Raw genomic sequence first — 21,594 nt, forward strand, 5'->3', positions numbered from 1 at the left:
CTTTCTCTGGACGTCATCGTGATTTCTCATAATCACATTGATCTGACTCGATGCGTTCCAATAATGATCTCCTTGATGCACATCCAGGGAGGGGAAGCTGGTCTATTGAACTCAGTGCCGCTGAGATACTCCGGTGTGTAAAAGCAAAGCCCCCCAGTCCTCAAAGCTCGATTGCAGATGGTGTGACAGAAATGATATTTCATGCTACGTCTCGCCCCCCCCCCCCCCCGTTTTGAAAGGAAAAGTAGAATAATTATATTCACTTTGGCGAGTAATTAGTTTTACAGAGGTGAAGACGTAATTAATGAATTCCATCTCATTCTCATTTATTGTTACGCTTCCCTGTATCGCTCCCTTTTGCCGAACTCAAGAGAGTTCAAAAGAGCATCGAGTGTGACGAAGCTTCGGCACAGATGAGTCAGAGGGAGAATTACTTAGAGGCCCCCCCCCAGGCAAGACATACGTTTTTGTCGTTCTCTGCTGTCTCATCAAACTCTAATACTACATGGCCAGCCGTCATTGAGTCCAGTGATACTTTCCTCTGAAGTAAGTGTCCGTCTCCGATCTGACTGAAATCCCAACAGCATTGCGTACGAGGATTTTTGTTGTTGTTGTTGTTGTTTGTTACGTTTCATTTATTCCAATTTAAATGGATGTCTTGAGCTTATTTAACTGACTTTTACTTGATTCGAAATATTTAATGCCACGGTTTGCGTTGCGTTCTGATTTGTAAGTGAGATGTGATTGCCGTTCAGTTTGGCACGCTCCGCTGTGTCGGTTGCTAGGAGGCAATCATTTCCTTCATAGCGGGAGTTTTGCCACCGAACCAACAATTTGCTGTTGAAGCCTCTGAATCCTAAACATCAATCCTAATAGCAGGGGAAATACGGGCGCTTCGTCTTCAGCTACAAAGACATGCATGAAGCAACAGACTGCCTGGAGTTATGACCGTCAAATCTTTAAATCAATCACCGGAATTTTGTTGACTGAATAACATTTTGGGTCTGGCTTTTTCCTGCTCCTCACTTTGCGCCTGCATTGCCTGGTGTGATTTTGATGTAATCTGACATCATGCCAACTTCAAGCATGTTCAAATGCTAATTTAGGATGTTGTCAGAATGCTTTATATGCACAACATCTTTGGCAAGCTGTTTGTCCAATCAATGCTAAAGATCTGTAGCCTTCCGAACCATTGGGCACACACACACACACACACCAAGTCGACTCGCGCGTGTCATAATTATCTCTCCCACCTTAATATTAGATTACTGTGGGAGGGAGAAACACTGATGAGGGAATGCCTGAAGCTTGAGAAAGTTGTACCGGCTTTTTCAATTATGCAGCAAAGATTGTCTACGTAAACTCTTTGTTCTGTCTCCTTTGATCCTCGCTGCTTAATGTTCCTAAATGCCTCCTTCATGGGTAGAGAAATGATTTGCTCAATAGGGTAAACATTAATGTTTCCCATAATAGACACACGCTGCCTTTAACAGTACCCCCCCGCCCTGTATAGAAAGGGCTTGTGACACCCTGTTCATGATGAGCATGTCTTCTAAAGCAAACAGATCTTAATGATCATGGTGATTATTGTAATGATCCAATAGAAGTGGATAATGAGGTTATTTGTTGTGGTTCAAGGAAGCCTGTAAATGAAGAAATGAAGGAAACGGGTGGTACGATTCCAAACTAGACGACAGAATTGCTCACTCTGGATTAATGCGGTGATGAAGCTGCCGATCGCAGCTAACTGAGCGGTCCTTATCTCCGCTAGTGTCAGAGGCCCTCTCTGAAGTCGCCGTTTTACTTTGTCCATTCTGGGATGTTGTAAGAAGTCGCTTTAACTGGAATGAGACCCGATCCACGCATCTGTGGTGTAATTTATTTTTAATTTATTGTTATTTTGCATCTGTGGTGTAATTTTTTTTATTTTATTGTTATTTTGCATCAATTGAGTAATTTAATATTAGTTTTATTGGTATTGTTAAATGTCGATGATTTATGTACGAAGGACTTTCAACGGAAACAAGACCGCAAGGGCTTTTTTGAAATGCTCCTCTTAGACAGGATGTTTGACTGTATTTGTACTGTAATACATGCTACTGTGCGCCTGTACTTGTACTCTAACATTCTATCTAATAAATATATTCATCAGCATCATCATCATCCGGCTCATGAAATGAGCAACATCATGTTATAAATTCATCATATTGCATAAATTCTATTAAGAAAATAGCCTGTGCCTTTTTTTCTTATTTCGAGGAGTGGGGGGTTACAATGAAAGTGTTGGGGGGGAAACGCAGTAATTCTTCCTCCCCCTGAATCCTACACCCTGGACCTTAAAGTGCAACTACACCAAACATGTTTGCTTCGACAGCCACATGCCTTTCTTTGTGTTGATAAAACGGATTATCATATTCTCTGCCTCCCACATTCTCACTCGGGCAACCTCCTCACCCTTCTGCCGGTGCATGTGAAGCGCTTGTGCGTCTTATCATTTGGTATAGGTTCCGATCTCACAGGGATATGATGTTCTCCTAATAGAGGAGAAACAGTGATGATAATAATGGTGGATTTGATCAGTGCAAAAGGTCAGCCTCCGGCCCCAGGCATGTTGCATCCTCTGAGCAGGGAGGGTGGAGGGAGGGAAAACACCCGCATCTCGCACCCTCCGAAGCCTCCTGACCTTCCTGCGCCCAGAAGCAGACTTGTAGACACATTTTATTCTTTGCTTCTATTATTTCCTGCTTCCAGACGATTCCTTTGCCGTTTCTCCTCCCCCTCGCTCTTATTTACTCTCGTTACAGTCATCCTTCCTTTCTTAATTCTTCCTTCCTTCCTTTGTCCTTATGTTCAACGTTTTCTTGGTTACCCAGGCTGCATTATGCTTCCTCCTTCCTCTGTTTTTATTCCATTCCTTCAGTGATTCCTTCTTTGATTTTATATTTTGGTAAAAAAAAAGAAAATCTACACACCCTGTACTTTTCTCTCCTTGCGCCCCTCAATCCCCAATACATCCGCTGCCGCCCCCCGCCCCTCCTTCTTCGTCTGGCCGTCTTCGTCTTCTTGGAGGGCTGTTGTTGTAAAGCAGACAGAGGCACAGTCAGAAGAAATGAGAAGAAAGACAGATTTTCCTTATTAAATCCCCCAAAAAAAGTTGGTTTGTAGAAGAAAAAAAAGAATCGACTGCCTGTCACTGCACAGGGGGGGGGGGGCTTTTTCACATTAATAAAACAGTGAGATCAGGGGACAGAAAGCGCTACAGTGCCGCATCACGTGGCTCTGCTATATCTGTTTGTTTACTGCTTTCCACTCTTCTTTGTCTGTCCTGCCCTCCCTCTGAGAATGTCCTTTCCTCCTGGCTTCTGGTGCTAGAGGGTGGTCACAAAACTAACTCAAATTAAAGCACATATTGAACTCTGTGTGTGTGGGTGTGTGTGCTGTCTATAAGATCGGCTTTGTAGTCTGCTTTCAATCTCTCTCTCTCTCCCTCTTTGCTGTTTGCCTCTCCTTGTCTTCGCGCCATCCAACATACTAATCCACCCATGACACCCGGGCAGGTCAGCGGCTGTGGGCCGGGCGTCGCCACTGGGGAGGAGGGTAAATATCAGAGAAGGTCAGGAAGAGGAGGGGCTGGAGAGATGGAGGGGAAGTCAAATCAGAGAAGATGAATAGAAGCGATAAAAAGCACCCAGCCACTCTGGATCGGCCATCTTGGCTGCCGGGGGGGGGGGGGGTGAAGATCTTTGATCCTTGTGATTTAAATTATCAGTTCAAGTTCATAATCAAGAGAATGAAATAAAAACATTCAGCACTTATCATCCCCATTGTTCACTGATGCTTTGCTGAAATATTTTGACCATACATTTGTAAATTTGAGCCTTTTCACCAAAACTGCAAAGTTTCAAGCCCAACCGAGCCGCCTGGCAGCCAAAACACACACATGTTAAAATATGAATAATACTTTAACATCTGATCACATATGCTGGATTGGCACATATAATACCACCCTCAGGTATGCCAGTGCGCAGAGTCGTTTCCCACCAGAATGCAAACACACACATACAGTAGTAGTACACATTTGTGTGTTTTTCTCATTTTGTATAGTTTGCTTAGCGGTCGCTAAACACATTTAGAAGGTCTGATTCAATCAAACACTTACAGACACCACCTGTTGCCATGCCGCTCTCCACGGAATGGCCTCAGATCTTTCTGATGGGGAGATCTCTCCTCTCCTCTCCTCTCCTCTATATGTCATACTGAAGAGGAGGAGAGCAGAATGACAACCCTTTCAGTAACATAATTTCACTTTATTTATGCAAATATTCATGAGATGCACCTCTCTGCTCTGTCTCTCCTTCTCCACCGACAGGTTCACCCTCAGGGAGGGTGCAAGGTGAGGAAGTACCGCCACCCTCGCCCGTGCCTGCTGGCCACCTCTACATTTGTCCCCGCCCCCCTGGTTAGCCTCCAACATGGCCGTAGTAATCTGGATTATCTTCACCTGTGCGGTGACGTTCAGCAACATCACTCCGTCATCCCAAGGTATGCCATACGTAGAAACTTGATTTGACGAACTTGATTAACCAAGTGAGAGTGAGAGTGTGTGGAGAGTCTCTGTGTGAATTTCAATATCATTTCTTGTCATCTTGCTGTTAGTTGGAGCGTGGCAGGAATATAAGGGGGGATCCATGCATGTGATTGTGTCATATGTGTGACCTGCCATGTAACAAAGGATATTTGATCTTATCTTTGTCTTCGCGTGTGTGTGTGTGTGTGTGCTCACTATTGTAAGCCTTGCACCAGGTTTGGCTGAAGTAATACTGGAGGGTGTGTGTGTGTGCACGTGTGGGTGTGTAGGATGGAAGGAGGGATTGATTGAAGAGGGGAGTCAGAGGGTTAGAGAGGAGGGGCTGTTGTGGCGTCCCGCTAGTGGCCCACCACGCAGACAACAGCACGCCATCTGGTGAATACTCCCGGCTCGCTCTCTGCCAAAGAGCCACCGGGTGATGGACAGGGCGAGGAAGAGGAGGAGCACCAGGCAGACATGGTCGCCACTGGGAGTGGCTTACGATGAAGCAGGAGGGGGGTGAAAATAATGTGTGTCAGCGTTGGACTTGGCAGCCCCTCTGTGTCAGCCCTGATTGGCTGCATGTGGTTCTGGTTTCCTCCATCTTTTGGCTGCTTTCTGTAACATCGTGTTTGTGTCGTAAATGTTCTTTTACACTGGACACATTTTGGCCCCTGGCGCTACATTGTCTTTTGTCTGCGTGTGTGTCTGTGTGTGCGTGTGTGTGTGTGTGTGTGTGCGTGTGTGTGTGTGATGGTGTGTATTTATGACAAAACATGCCGCCAGCTATCTGCGTGACCCGACAACAGGGGAGTAATAATAAAGCATTAATAATCAATTGGCCATTATCTGTATTCAGCCCCTCAAGCACAGGTGCAACATTCGGTTTGATGAAACAAAGACAATCTTTTTCTAATGGAATCAGTCACACAAGCGCGCAGGCAGACACCCACCCACCCACCCACACGCTTCCGTGGTGTGACTAGTGGAGCAGGAGAGGGGAATAAAAGAGAACTAGGCATTTCATTTAAAGGAAGAGGCTGGGATTCTGATGTGATGAGAGCTGCTAAAATCACTCCCAGGCTAATCAGAGCTCATTTTCCAACCTGCAGGATCATCACACATGGCTTCACAGACTAATGTGTACCCTGCCCCTTCTCGGTGTTCCAACTAATCTGCCGTGCTTTAACCTCGCTCTCCTCCTGACTGCACATTCTAATATTTGCCCCTCGCAGACGCGTTTATTTCTCACCGGATCCAGCTCTTGGATACAAATGTATCCTAGACGGCGTGGGCTTTGTGCACATTTTTTCCACGTCTCACATTCCCACTTCACACGGTGAATATTTATTCTTTGAAATCGTTTTACGTGCGTGTAGGTAAACCTACACGCACGTTCCATCTGTACATTGCGGTCGACAATTTGCGCTGGTAACCCGACAGAACGGTGCAAACTTTCCTCTGCAGTGTTGCTGTTCTCAAAGCCCATTAGGCGTGGTTAATGTAGCAGGCGGCGGCCTGGTGCACGTGGCGTAGCCCCGACGCAGAGCTTTCATTTAGCACAGCACAAACGCCGATGTGTGCATGTGTGGTCATGCGTATTTGCATTTGTCAACAGAACTGTTGACAGACTGTCGGCCGAGGCTACTTTTGTGAGTCTACAAATATGTGCACTAACAATTTGTCAGAGACCGCTACGTATGAAATGCGAGAATCTGTGTGAGTTTCTATGCTTGCATGTGTTAACACCTCCAGATGTGTGTGTGTGAGTGTGTGTGAGTGTGTGTGAGTGCGAGCATGTGTTTGCTGACTGGTGGAATCTGCTTTCATCTTCCCTGTAGTTAAGCCTTCGCTCTCAGACCAGTCGCCTGTTAAGGCCTCTGGTCCTTCTGAAGTGCTCGCGTAGACACTTTTGTCTCATTCCTGTCCTCGCCCCAGCTTTTCTCTCTTGTAGCTTTTCTTCTGAATGATGACTAATATTTAAGGGTCGCTGTTTTTTTAAGCATCTTTTCAGCAGAATATCTGCAAGGTGACCATTCTCACTATTTGCTCTCGATGTGATGTGAAGTCAATTACATTGCAACAAGAAGTATGTGCGATGCCTTTGTTTTTGTTTTGTTTTTAATGACTGCCTTTTTTTCAGGTTTGTTGCTACCGTCTGGATTTCAAACAGCAAATTGAAGAGAAATTCCTTTAAAATACTCAAATATACTTGAATCGAATGCCAGAAACCGCATCTAATACTGAACATTCGCAAGGAGAGACTTCTTCAGTGCTCCGATATTAAAATGATAATTTCAAAACTGCAATCTCCTTACTAATTCATGGGAATTGATCCTCTGACAGGCTTGTAGCAATAATATTTCAAGAGGAGGCAATAAAGCTGTAGTGCCGCTTGCTGCAAACACTTGACTTCTTCTTGTTGTATAACTTGCTGAACAGCATTTTGTAATTATTTAATGTGTCTTCTGTAAACTCTTAGCTCAACAGTTTTTTTGGGGGGTGGGGTGGGGGGGGGGGGGGGGGGGTTATCAGACGTATTTCTAAAACTGATCTTAGCCTTTGTTAGTTTTGCATGGTATCGGCTGATTGGATTCAGGGTACAACAATCGAGAAATCAGATTGTAGGGGAATGTTTTAAATGTCTCAGACTACATCTGCAGTGCAGACTAATTTAGAAAATGCAACGACAATATCACAGATAAAATGTATCTGTTATTGTGGCCATTCATATTTGCCTGAATATTCTAATGGTAAATTGAGCCTGTGATAGCATCGTGTGTGAAAATCAGCTCCAGCGCCAGTGAAAGAACTCGCTGAGCAAAAGTAACTTACTTTACAAAACAGTCTCCTCGAAAAACAATGACCATGAACTGCTAAAATGAAATATGCATACACAGAGAGAGAGAGAGAGAGAGAGGCATGCATGAAGGATTTTCATACCTACCTTAACTTCTGGTCTAGAGCAGCAGCCATGCCATTTTTCACAAGCACATCCTGCACAACAAACACTTTCATTTTAAACCGTTCGGCCGTCTGCACCAGCTCTGTTCAGGCTCTCGTCTATAACGCCTATAAGATGCTCTTATAGGCATTATCGCATCCTGACACGTTTATTCATGATTCAAGTCAATTTTTTCAGCAAAACGCAGACAAATGCAAGAATAAAACGTCATTTTTAAAAAACACAGACAAATCTGTGCATTTGTATTCTACAGTCTTGCAAGCACAGGGTTCTGCTTCTTGCAGACTCTACCTGAGTTCTTTTTTTTTTTTTTACTTCGTGGCTGAGAAGCCAGACATGAGCTTCCCTTGAGGAGATGCAGTGTGTATTAATGTGCAAACTGTAACCTACAATGTACTGCCACTGGGCAACTTCTCTGCTAGCATTTTCCCTCTGCACCCGCCTGTCTGTACTGAGCGCAGACACACACACTAAACGCACACTCATATGTACTGATGTTAGGAGGGGGGGCTGGTGTACTCGTGCAGGGTGATGCGACTTCAAATAAATAGTTACTATACTTCAATTACAGGAAATTACTTTTTTTTAGCTTAGTGTTTGCACTTCTGTCTTCTATGCAGCTTTACACGCTTAATTTTTAACAAATGCATTTTTAATTTAGTCAGACAGAACGGATGCACACCAATGAACATGATGCAGTACTTTTGAAAAGACAATTTGCGAGCGTATATGCATTGTGAAAACGAATCAATTTAATCAAGACAAGCCTAAACAAAACATCTTAGAGATGTAATGTAGGTGTTTTTCTTTGGTCAACCACCCAGTTCTTCAGTGTCGATCTGAACTCTTCCTGTGAGGCAACAGCACTACCCACTGAGCCACCTTGAAAATGGATGGACGGATTGATGAAACGAGTCCGTATATAAAATACAAACAATCCAGAGGAGGAAGCTGGGCGCCTGCCACCACCAACCCACCCTTGATATTGCAGCTGCCGCTCATGGTTGTGTTGAAGTGTTTCGGATGTTGTTGGAGAATCATGAATTCAAGAATCAAGTATTTTCTCCCCAATAAAACCAGGAAGCTCAGTAAAGTTAGACGTTTCTTTGGACGTGAGTAACAGCTGCAGAATAGTAATCAGAGAGCTCACTAATGCCGGACATTAGCGCTTTGAATTTGAAGCAGGCATCTTGAATTTGCAACTATTTGAAAGCTTTGGGTTTGTTTTTGAAGTCCATCGGGGAAAAAGCTGCGCATGTGTTTATGTAGACGAGCACAGCATCCCGTTTGTCTGGAAATGGCCTCAACATGTTTGTGCCCTCTTTTCTTTCTCCCATGAAACTGAGATCCGCAAGCATCACTGAAGCTGATAGCGAGTGTTGCAGCCTGTGAATGTTGCTTCGTATCGCCTGGATTTTGTAATAAAGAGCTGCTGTGAAGCTTGTTTTCAAGCATTCATTGTCTCCATCGTTATAGCGGTAGTCGCTTTTCTCTCACTTCACCTCTTATTTTGACATTCTCTCAACACAAACCCCTCAGTTATTGCTCCCTCTCTCTGCCTCATGATGGCCCCCACTTTTTTTCTTTTTTTACGAGTCTAACTCCATCCTATTCCTATTCTGCCATTTCCATTTCTCCCACCCTACTTTCTCCCTCTTGTCTTCCCATTTCCTCCCTCTCTATCCAGCCTCCCTCCAACTCCTTGGACTGTTTGTCTTTCCTCACCATGTCCCTTGTGTCTGTTAACGTTGTACATCTTTTGTCTCATCCTCTCCCTTTCCTTTACATCTTTTTTTTTTTTTGCCTCTTTCTGTGTCTGTCTCTCTCTCGCTTGCTAAATTGGTGCTGGAGGTTGCTGTGCTCTTCAAAGCCCTTGGCTGTGAACAGTAGATCACAGGGAGGCCTGTGTGAGTCAAAGGTTAATGGATGGCCTTTGAACGTGTATTGGTTGTTGGGCAGGGCCGGAGATGGAGGGGAAGGATGAGCGGCAGTGTGTTCTTTTAAATCTTCCCTTGACGATGATGCGTGCCACTCTTCTGTATCTGCTGCTGCTGCTGCTTGCTGGGGCTGTGCCTTTTTGTAAATTCATTCATTCACAGCGGTAGACTGTGTGTATTGTATTTGTGTTTTCTTGTGGGCGTCAGTCATGGCGTGTTTGACTGTTTACAATGATTTCTGTACTGCAAACAAGCTCCTACATAAAGGGTTGGGGACTGTGTTCCTGTTTGTGCAGTCGTGTGCTGGCTGCCCGTTTTCTCTCAGGGCCTAGCTGCGTAATTTTCCCGCTTTTCTAACCCTGAAGGACGGCGTGTTTGTCTTTGAGTGTCCTGGAACACGGGAATGGGCGAGTGCGAGAGTTTCTGATGTTTATGTGTCAAGCAGGCCACAGTGGCACACATTGATTGGCTTCTTGCGACTCGTGGAGTTCCGATTGATAATTACCAGCAGCAGCTTGAGGCTTGGAGCCAAGGGCAGAGAGCTTAGAGAGGGGGAAGAGAGAAATTGTGTGTGGGGGGGTGGGGGGGGGCTGAAGGGGAGGATGAAAAAAAATGCTGGAGGGTCTGTTAGAGGGAGAAAGGTGTGGAAGGGAAAGTGAGATAAGGGGTAGAGGTGAAGGGGCTGGACAAGAGGGAGGAATGAAGACATGCGGAGAATGAGGGGAGGGCGAAGAGCACAGGTTGGAAGGGTAAATGAGAGAGTTTCCAGGTGGATGAAATTGGATGAGGGATCGAGGGATGTTGCTGAGGGGAAAAGGAAAACACAAAAGAGGAGAGAAGTATCACAGGGCGTTCATTGAACTGTGGTTGGGGTGGGGAGGGGGGGGGGGGGGGAGTTGGAGTTGAATTTTGCAGCTAAATCCATTTATAATTAATGCAGAAACGTACGTGAGCTCATGAACTGCTGCACTTTGGATAAATACAGTATACCTGCAAAAAATCAGGCAGTTAGTAAACGCAGGCATTCGACGCATCCTCTTACAGGCATTTAAGATTCAGGATTCAAGATTAATATACACAGAAACGGACAATTTCCCCACATCCTGGCTCCTAAGGAGGGTAATTACAGTAAATGGGCGGGACTTTAGAACTTAGAATATTTTAGAACGAGCCTCTGACTGGTGATTGTGACTCTGTATCTCTCCCACCCTTCTTTTTTCTTACCACCCTCTTCTTCGTCATCCGCCACCTTCCTCCTTGGATCTGTCTGCTCTCTTCTCCCCTCTTCCCTGTGGTTGCTTCCATGCATCACCTGCAGTTCCACTCCACCATGGTTGTGTATATGAACCGAAGTCTGACTCACTGTCTGCTCGCCTTGTGATATGCACTGGAAACACAGAGGCTATAGAGTTGTTTTGGGCCTGCAGCACAGCCCCCCCATCCCCGGGGAGATGGAGGATATTTTACACTGGGTGAGTCTCTTTTTTAGACAGGCTGATTTTTATTTTGCGCTACGTCGTTTCCCCCGCTGAGGCACTTTTATTGTATAATTAGGCGCCAGGGCCGGCAATGAAGTAGTTTGACAGTATGAGCACGTCCCGTCTCGCCTCCCTCCTCAAATGTGCGTGTGTGTGTGTGTGTTTCACTGTGTCTCAGTAGCTTTTTAACGGCTTGTCTTAATCTCTGCTATGCCTGCTAGATTCTCCCCCACAGCCAAGTTTGTCAACAAACACAGAGTTCTCGAGGTTGAGGATGGATAAGGGGTGAGGGCTTGTGCCGGGAAGAACCGTGTGTGAGTGTACTGTGTCTCCCTTTTCCGGTTGGGCCATGTTTAATTATGCCTCATGAATGATGTAATCTTATGGGCTGTGCTGTAATTCGGTTCACCTTTAGGGGCTACTGAGGCGGGGCCGTCTGTAGTGAGCCGATCGGGACAATAGGAGGGTCTTCTCTGCCTCACTTCCATTATGCTGGCGACCTTGCACATGCACAAAGAATCCATCATGTTCACGCTGCGCCGCTTCCATCTCGCCTGTCTAATTGTCAGCACCATCCTATGCCTCTGACCCTTTGTGTTAGATCGCCTTGGCTCCATCGCGGCTGATAAGTGTCATTTTGGTGCAATTCTGACCCTCTAGCATAACTGGTGAGTCCCCAGTCAGTCAGCGCTCATCTCATCTCCTCCGTCTCCTTAGCCTGACACAGGGGGAGTCAATGGGGATGTGATAACATCCTCGCTTTGAGGCCAGTAGTACCCCTTCTGATGCAAACACACACACACGCTGTTCCACGAGCAGCCCTCATCCCCTCCACCCTCATGTTTGGCCCTGTAGGTTTTTCTCTTGGATGTCACTTTGTCACAACTCCTCCGCTTCAAGTCTGCCTGGATGTGACATCTCTGGCCCGCATCGCCTTAGCGTGTCTGGCGGTGGCAGGATATGCTTGAGCAAGTCATTAACACTAAGTTGTGGCGCTAAGTGTGTCGCTTAGATTCAGTGCTGTTCTGGAAAAGCACTGGAGAAACTGGCCTGGAATAATTCTCTTTTAGCAAAGGGAGAGAATGCCATCACTGAGAACTCTTAGTTCTGTCAATGACTGCAAAATGGCTTGGCCAGTAGTAACACGTAACTAACCTGAAAATGACTAGGGCGAACAAGAGGTCTTATGTAGACGTATGCAGCAGACTTTGAATGCTCTGCTGTGATCTCTGGGCAAAGGAGCACACCTTAATGCACGGTGCACGGTTAATTTTAAAGACGGTGATATAACAAGATTTCCTCCTCATCAGCAAAACCGCTCAGTTTCCCAACTAGCAATGCTGCGTAGCAAAAGTATTCTCTGGCGGTGGCGGTATGCTTTAGTGCTATGCTAATGACTAACATTAGGAGGCCACTGCTGGAACAGACCGATGGGGCTAAGAGGGGCTGATCACATGTCAGCCCCTGAATGACATTCAGCCATCCAGCTAACAAGTCGGCCGTAGGGCCACGGAGCCCCACCAGCGCCGTCTCCTATTGGGGAGCCCGTAGGGCCACGGAGCCCCACCAGCGCCGTCTCCTATTGGGGAGGCCGTAGGGCCACGGAGCCCCACCAGCGCCGTCTCCTATTGGGGAGGCCGTAGGGCCACGGAGCCCCACCAGCGCCGTCTCCTATTGGGGAGGCCGTAGGGCCACGGAGCCCCACCAGCGCCGTCTCCTATTGGGGAGGCCGTAGGGCCACGGAGCCCCACCAGCGCCGTCTCCTATTGGGGAGGCCGTAGGGCCACGGAGCCCCACCAGCGGCGTCTCCTATTGGGGAGGCCGTAGGGCCACGGAGCCCCACCAGCGCCGTCTCCTATTGGGGAGGCCGTAGGGCCACGGAGCCCCACCAGCGGTGTCTCCTATTGGGGAGGCCGTAGGGCCACGGAGCCCCAACAGCGGTGTCTCCTATTGGGAAGGCCGTAGGGCCACGCAGCCCCACCAGCGGTGTCTCCTATTGGGGAGGCCGTAGGGCCACGCAGCCCCACCAGCGGTGTCTCCTATTGGGGAGGCCGTGTAAATGTGTGTGTGTGTGAGAACTAGAATGAACTGTAGTCTAGCTAGAATGTAAAGACGTCTAACGGCGGGGAAAGAGTTTGTCGCAAAGACGAGCCGTGCTTCTTGTCTGACGGTCCAAGCATCTAGCCAACCTCGGGCTTTAATTACTGCGCGAGGATAATGAGTCAAAACCAATCAGCGCTCTCTCTCTCTTTCTCTTAATTTGTATGAAGCTCTTATTATGAAGCAAACCACTTCAGCCCCTCGTACAAGCTGTCCTGGAGTAACCCCCCCCCCCCGTCTGTCTGTCATGGGTTTATCTATTCGAGACCTTTGTCTCTCCAACATTGATACATGCAAATGAGCTTGTACAATCTGATATTATCAGGATGCGTTATAATGGAAAGGCTTTTTGCTGTAGAGGGCAGAGTTAAATAGTTTTATATATGGGAGATGATTCACAGCGAGGGATTATGCATATGTCTGCTGCTGGGAATGACACTTAATCATTCAGCAACTATACATTGGACAGGTATGACAAAATGACTGTGAGTGAGTGTGTGCGTGTGTGTGTGTGTGTGTGTGTGTGTGTGTGTGTGTGTGTGTGTGAGTGTGTGTGTGCATTGGCTGAACAGAACCTGAAACCTTAATGAATTCCTCCAGATTGAAGGACAATCGTAGCCGCTGGCCGGTCCAGGCTTATCCCCAGTCTCATATCAGCTCAGCTCAGAGCCAGCCACAGCTCGAACTAGGCCTCGGGCCATCTGGACCACGTGAGCTCAGACTCTCCCACACGCATTCTGAATCCCTGAAGTAAAAGTTACACACAAATTTTGTTTGCGAATACGCCATTCAAAAATCTATTTTGAAAAATCCTATAAATTGGTATGCGAGATGCATCCTGCTGCATGTAAAAGGTGAATGCTGCCTGGACCTGGAACTTTCACGAACGCCGGTTGTGTAGGTGTGACATGAGTGGGCGTGAAATAGCATAGAGCATGGAGGAAGCAGACGTTTGCAGCGGTTCCAGAAATAGGTTTAGTTATCATGGTTGCTGCCATCATTGAAGAATACTGGCTCAATTATAGCGTAATATAAAGTCCAACAGCCGAGCAGGCAAAGAAATGCTGGGGAAAATGTTGAGAAGAGAAAAATTAGCCGGATCCATCATATTCTGTGTGAAATTGATCATTTTTTCTTTACTGTTGACATAATTGTAATTCAATTCACACTTTATGTTTTTGCCTTTACTGTAAAGCATAATAAGAATTTTCTCAACATGAAGAAATAGAATTCATGCTTTGTAATTTCACTAGTTGGCAAGTGATGGGGACACACACACACACACACACACACACACCGAACTTATAAGCGATGGTAAGAAGATGGAATTATCTATCTATAGGAACATTAGATGATCAGTGCAAGGATTTATGCAGCTCCCCTATCAGGAACTGAAATCCACTGGTGTTTGATCTCTTTTGTTTGAAAGAAGTGAAACCCCTCTTATTGGACAGTTTGAGTCTTTGCTCGGTGATTCGGGGGGCTGATGACCCAGAAGAGTTTGCTTTGTAAAGAATATTTAGCATGTGATCTTCCCTCTCCTGCAGTGTTGGTCCACAGCACTGAGTATGATCACCACCGGTGGCCCTCTTCAGTGTTACTTTCCTCTTGGCGCGCTGTGTGATTGTAATTGCTGGCCTGCTGCTGTGTGCTTACACTGCAGGGTAGTTAAGAGAACAAGGCCACACACTGACATTATGCATCATAATCCCACTGTGACTCCAGGACTTTGTGCTTCTATATGTGCATGCAAGCGATGTCAGTATATGTGCGCTTGATATGATCGCTCACATTCATTTGCACAGTGTGCCTGCATCTGTGCTAATTTGCCTTCAGTGTTTTTTTTTGCATTTGTTGTGTGGATTTGTTTGACTGGCCTCGCCTGCTGTTTGCATCTCTGTGTGCTTTAATTAGTATTCGTATTTTGAATCCAGGCCTCTGTGAGCTGGCACTGGCACTGCGTGCTGGCAATGCATGAAAGATTTGAAGTCTATCGGAGCCAGTCATTCAGCCTTAATGGCGTTAGTTACACAACCGAACTCCGTCCCCCTGCTGCAAAAAACATAAATGGCTGGCTTTTAGAAATATTAGCAAGTCGGATGACAGCGAATCACATTGCACATCGTTGTTGAGCGTGTTTGGGATGACTGACAGTGACATTGACCCAGATGGGCACTCCTCTTGGATGGACAGCGGCTGAAACCTAAGCAGTGCAAGCTCAGTGTCAGGAAGGGAATCGTGCTTCTGCTTGCTGGGCCTCAGAACTAACACCGGGGGGGGGGGGGGGGGGGGGGGGTTGTATGCTACTGCACAGCCTTACTGGGAAAGGCTGTGCAGCAAGAGCCTTAGTTTATAACAAACTATTCAATTCCAGCTTTCTTACATGCACCTATGCGGCTTTTTTTTTTTTTTTTTTTTTAGCCTAGTACCCCGTTCTCCCGACTGACAATGCAGAAAGGTGCTTATTCAAAGCCCCCTCCTCCCTCAGGACAGCGGACAGCATCTAGCAGCCTCTGATGCAGCTCCAACACTCGGGTGTTATTTTCCCTGAAGACGTTCCGTCAGTCTAGCACCATGGACAGCGTCTCTCCCGGCCGCCGGCAGTAATCAGCACTGGAAAACTGTCCTTCAACGCTGCAGAGAACTTCACTGCCAGATCGCTTACTCTGTCTCCACCTCCATCCTGCTCCTGTGTGCCCCCCCCCTTCACCTGGGCTGCAAATGGAGCAGCCCAGGTGTTTGTTCATTTGTTTGTTTATGTGCGAGACTAAATGTGGCAAGGTATGGAGCTATGTTGAAAGCTTTAGTCACAGGAGGCATCTCTCTCCAGCGCCGTGTTCATGCCTCTCACCCCGGCTGAGTGATTAACCCTTGACTGTCCTGCTGACCCTTTGCCACACGGAGCTCTGCTGCCAGTCACAACAGCACACCGCTATGCCCCTCAGACTTTGATGAGTAGCTGTGGGCGTCCGAACGGTGCACGCAAAGAGGCACAGAGGCACTGATTCTTTATTTATTTATTTTGTGTTGCTTTCTGCACCATTGCTTTCCTTGTAATTCAGTGCGGCTCCTAAGGCGCTGCTCTGTAACCTCAGCGAGGTGTAATGGACTGAAGGATGCCCAGAAGGACACGGAGTTCTCCTCTAGTGGGCGAGGAGTATAATGATCCGATGCCCGGTTGTGTGTAGGAGTTTGTTAGCATTTGAAACTCACAGTTTGTTTCAAATGTGTGTTTTACATCAGGACCATAGGAAGCACTTCTATTCTGCCTGGCCTTGTCAAATGATACACATCATATTCACCTTGTGGCTAAATAATAAAGTGCCTCCTGCAAGTATTACGGTTCATTAAATTGTCATTACCTGTGCCTCCCTCCCTTCATCTCTCTCTCTCTCTCTCTTTCTCTCTCTCTTTTCACTTCAGCTCTGAGCCGGTCAATGATGCCCTTCGGCTTGATGCGCCGGGAGCTGGCGTGTGAAGGCTACCCGATCGAGTTGCGCTGTCCTGGAAGTGATGTCATCATGATTGAGACGGCCAACTACGGCCGCACCGATGACAAGATCTGCGATGCAGACCCCTTCCAGATGGAGAACGTGCAGTGCTACCTGCCGGACGCCTTCAAGATAATGTCACAGAGGTACATATTGATCTGTTGTGCACTTGTGTAAGTGTTTGAAAAGAGCCAAAGCCCATTATTGGCTGAGAAAACATGATATTATTTCCACAACATCATTTATCCAATATTTCCTGTTTTCTTGGTGTTGATATCTTGTGAGAAATACCGAAGTCGGCATCCTCGGTCGGATGCAGAGTGCCGCCGCCGCATCCTGGCGAGGTGTATGACGGGTGCCTGTGTTTGTGTTTTGCTGCTCATGCATGTGTGAGTGCGTGCCTGCATCTGAACGTGTGCCCGTCAATGGTTTGGAAACGCCTTCGGTGCCAACGTTTTGTTGGTCCCGTCGTGTGTTCTTTGGATTGCTGCGACTGTCTGTAGGGCTTCCTGTTCACAGTCGGCATCTGCCTCCTCTGAGCTCAGACCATTCTCAGCCTTCTCCCAGCTATCCATCGCACATTTAATGGAAGTGAGGGAAATGGAATGAGTGGTGACGTGTGTGTGTGTGTGTGTAAACGTGTTAGGAGTGTGAAAACATCGGCGTGGTTTAGATTGAGGTATTTTGTGTATGCTAATGTTTTCTGTGTGTCTGTTGTTGTAGCCCCTTCAGTCCCTCCCCATTGTCTCACCTCTAATTGTTCCCACTCACGCTTCCCCCAGGAGAGGAGCTTTATACGTCACACACACCCGCTCTCCGCTTTTCCCCTCCTCTTCGCTCCTCTCTCCGTCCCTCCCTCTCTGTTTCCCACCTCCCCTCGGGTGCAGCTGTCACATGATCTAGTCTAGTGTGAAATTACTCCCTTCCCGAACGTTCCCTCCATCTTTTGGAGCCTGAATTGTTTTGTATTTTTTGGTGCCCACTCCTCTTTGCCTTTCTTACAATGGCGCTTGTGAATTTGGAATCGCTTCCTTCCACCCTTCCTTTCAGGGGTCTCCCTCCCTCACCCGTTGTCTGTCCTGTGTTGCAGGTGTAACAACCGCACCCAGTGTGTGGTCGTGGCAGGATCAGACGTGTTTCCAGATCCCTGCCCTGGGACCTACAAGTATTTGGAGATCCAGTATGAGTGTGTCCCCTACAGTGAGTACATAGACCACCTGCTACCGCCCATTCCCCTCACCCCATTCACCCCCCCCATCCTTCCCTTAACCCCCACCTGAACCTGCCCCCTTTTTCAATCGACAAAATCCCTCGACAAATGACATCTGCACATTTGCTCTGGCTTTTTTTCCCCCCCAATACAAGCAAACCAAAACATGACAGTCACCTCACCTGATTTCTCACTCTGTGCCTCTCTGCTCTTTCTTCCACGCCACAGACACACACACATGCACACACTCACACAGAGCACTAAACCTTTTTCTTTATCGACAGAGTGATGCACCAGTGGCTGAGAGGGATTTTCACATGGGGAAAGGTTCTCCACAAACACAGGGTTCGATAAGCATTTCACGCACACCCATGTGCAAACCTTGGGTTCAGCCCCGTATTGGCGACCACAACGGTGTAACACACACCTTCACACACTCACGCACTGATTGACCCAGGGCATGCCGCTGCCTTTATCTGGTGGCAAACACCTTTGCTGTCCCTCTGATTTCCAATAAAAATTAAAATTGGGTGCTGTGAGATTGTGTGTGGGGGGGTGGGGGTGTAGGAGGGGGTGACATTGTGTGTGTGTGCCGTGCCTCACAATAGCAACATTAACACAAACAGCAAAGGGCTTATTTTAGACCACATGACCTGCCACACTTTTTAACATCCCTGTGGTAACAGCTCACTTCCTCGCCCCACAGCTCAAAGCGCTGTGGCATGTGTGACACATGCACACACACCTACACACACACACACTAGATAATACATGCTACTGAAAGGGAGACACGCGGTTGATATTTTTCTCATTCCCTCTGACTCTTCCTCCTGCGCGTTCGTATCTACGCACAGGCATCACCGCCGCTCGACCAACGGAGCACACACACACACACACGCACACACACACCTACACACACACACACACACACTAGATAATACATGCTACTGAAAGGGAGACACGCGGTTGATATTTTTCTCATTCCCTCTGACTCTTCCTCCTGCGCGTTCGTATCTACACGCTCGACCAACGGAGCACACACACACACACACACACGCACACACACACAGATTGTATCGTGTTTTGGTGATCTTTCTTCATGTGAAAATCTGCCCTCGGCCTCCTCTTCTCCCTCTCATGTATAATTACTCTCGGCATTGATCCCCTCACTGTGCAGGAGTACCTGGCCGGAGGGGGTGGGGGGCAGTGGTGCTCCCCTCCTCCAGGCAGAAGCAGCACTGGGTTGCAGGAAGGGATGTAAGTCCAACTTAGGGTGGTGGGACCTTGGGAGACATGGGTGCATGGAGCATTTGGTGGATCTGTGTTGGGATGTGGGATGATTCTCTCTGCTTCTTCCTCAGGCACAGATGATTCGGCCGGCCACTGTATCAAATCGACACCAAGATACTAACCACTTTGCTGCTTTCTTCTTCCACTTCTCATCTCTTCCCTCTGAAGTCTCATCTCATTATAATTTTGCACAGTCGGTATCACTACTTTGCATGTCTCTTAACTCCTAAGTCTCTCTTCATTTTATTTTCTCTCTTTCGTCTCCTGCCCACATTTAGCCCATTCTTTTCCATTTGTACTCACCGTACATCCACCCACACGCCAATATCATCATTAGATTCAGTCTCGTCTGCTCTCTCTGTTCTTTTCTTTTACAGGCCCGTCGGCTAGTCAAATAACTAATTGTCTACCTTTGATAGAAAGACTCACCCGAGCACCTCTTTCAGTCTTTCTGCCCTTGCTCTGCTCAGTGCTTTTATGCCCTTAGTTTACCTTTTGGGTGACTTTGTTGAGACAGTTTGCAGCTGCAGTTAACAAGAGGTTAGCCGAGTTTGTGCCATTGGGGCTTTGTCTCTGGGGAGAGTTTTTTTTTCCCGGTGCCTTCCGGGTAATAAGAAGTGTCCTTGAGTCTCACCTTCTCTTTCTGGCCTGTCTTTCAGTTCGCTTTAGCTGTGGTCAGATCGACTTCTCGGGAACGCAACTTTGTTAGTCCTCTGGCAGTTCTCTGATCGCAGCTTCTTGCACTGCATTGTTCAGGTGTACCTGCTTCTTTCCCCACATGCACTCCAACCTTGTCTTTAGCCTCTGACTGCACTTGTTCCCTGTCCTCAAAGCAATCAAAAGGATGATTAAATAGCTGCTGACTTGCATTTTCCCTCCTGATGTTTGGGTGGGGGGGGGGGGGGGACTCTGTTGATTGTGACTGAAGTATGGTTTGGCTTAGAAAATTGGAATCTGATCCCTCTATGATGTAAAGTGCCGCCTATCTGGAGTGACAAAGAGGAGCCAATTACCCTTGTCCTCTGCCACGTTACACTCACTCCCAAACCCAGTAAGACAGAAAGGTCCACACACACACACACACACATGCACATGTTGCACGCATTCATGCTCATTTGACAGAGTAAATACGACCTGACACATTGAGATTCAGAGTTGGAGCTGCTCATCCCAAAAACCCAGTCGCTGTCGCACCGCGCAGCACTCAACTCGGACGCCTTTAATTACCAGGAGAGCGGGCGTGTCGCTCTTTTCAGTTCTGCCTCGGCAGAGATTTGTCAAAATTAATTGAATTTGCTGCTGCTAATCGCTCTGGTAATGCCTCGTGGTTCGAGTCTGGCTATGAATTCCGGTCGCTCTGGCATCATCCAAAGCCGATGGGTCTTTTTCATCGCTCGTCTTGACATAAAAAAGAAAGAAAAGGAAAAGAGAGACGGCGAGATGATAAGTGCAAGTGTGGTGTTTACATCTGACAGGCCCCTGTGTGTGTGTGTGTGTCACCCAGGTGCCATGTTAGCAGTCACCTGAAATAGCAAAGCGACAGCCAGAGCTAAATTGACAAACACTCAACTGTCTGCTGAGCTTTAAAAAAAAAAAAAGAATCCGGAACGTGTGTGTGTGGGTGTGTGTGCGTGTGTGTGGGTGTATGTGTGTGTTGCTATGAGTGGGATCGCCTTGGCAAAGCACAATATCCTCCAACAAGTCAAATCATATCTCATCCAGCCCAAAAAGCCCCTGCGAGGACTCTCCCGCTGCCACAAAGCTTTCTTTTTTGCCAACCGGAACAGAGCGAGACAAAACGGCTCAACTGAACTCTCGCTTTGCGTTGTCACAGCCTCCTGCAGCCCGCTGGATTCCATTAAGACATCACAGATCCCATGCACACAGCTGCAGCAGTGGAAACCACATGCACGCTGCAGCCATTACACGGATGCACAAGGAGTCAAAGTAAATCCGCCCCACGAGAGAAATCTACCTGTTCCTCCTCCTCCTCCTCCTCCCCGGGGGGGGGGGGGGGGGGCACAGCGCTACATCATTATTGACCACTAATGTTCTTCATTTGGGCCATCCATGCTCACCATGCCAGCGCTTCATCAGCTGTGATTTATATTGTTAATATGTTCGCTGCAGGTAGCTGAAGGACCAGCTTTAAGAGCACCGACTCGGACTGTAGCGGTGCAGCAGAGATTACGCAGATCTCCTTAGGTTAACTTCATTTTCTGGCTCTGTCGGGGTTTCACTTTAGTCAATTGTTTCTACTCCACAAATGTGTTCAGCACTTGTCTATTCATTATGAGTTGTTTTTTTTTTTGGGGGTTGAGGGACACAAAGCCAAAGGAAATGACAGGTTGCTTGTTGGGGAAGAGTTTGCCAGCAGAAGTAATAACGGCATTACGATGTGACAAGTTTTCACGGGAGGTGAAAGAAGAGCTTTGTTGTACTTGAAATTCGATTAATATGTAACAAACTGCCATCAGACCTGGGGCTCATAAACGGCCAGTGAACGAGAAGGAAAAAAAACAAAACATAGAAAGTTAAGGCTTTATGGTGGAAAAT

At 47.2% G+C, this 21,594-nt stretch overlaps 1 protein-coding gene across 1 annotated transcript in view; it reads left to right on the top strand.

The window, feature by feature from the left end:
- The first annotated feature begins 4,472 nt into the window (after positions 1 to 4,472).
- Positions 4,473 to 21,594, top strand: part of adgrl1a (adhesion G protein-coupled receptor L1a) — a 46,159-nt gene continuing 29,037 nt past the window's right edge. The window contains exons 1-3 of the mRNA XM_068750000.1: positions 4,473 to 4,542; positions 16,471 to 16,684; positions 17,629 to 17,738. Of these exons, the coding sequence (XP_068606101.1) occupies positions 4,473 to 4,542; positions 16,471 to 16,684; positions 17,629 to 17,738 (394 nt within the window). The remainder of the gene's footprint in view (positions 4,543 to 16,470; positions 16,685 to 17,628; positions 17,739 to 21,594) is intronic.

Source organism: Brachionichthys hirsutus, chromosome 16 (genome assembly GCF_040956055.1).
Source record: "Brachionichthys hirsutus isolate HB-005 chromosome 16, CSIRO-AGI_Bhir_v1, whole genome shotgun sequence".
Lineage (NCBI taxonomy): Eukaryota > Metazoa > Chordata > Actinopteri > Lophiiformes > Brachionichthyidae > Brachionichthys > Brachionichthys hirsutus.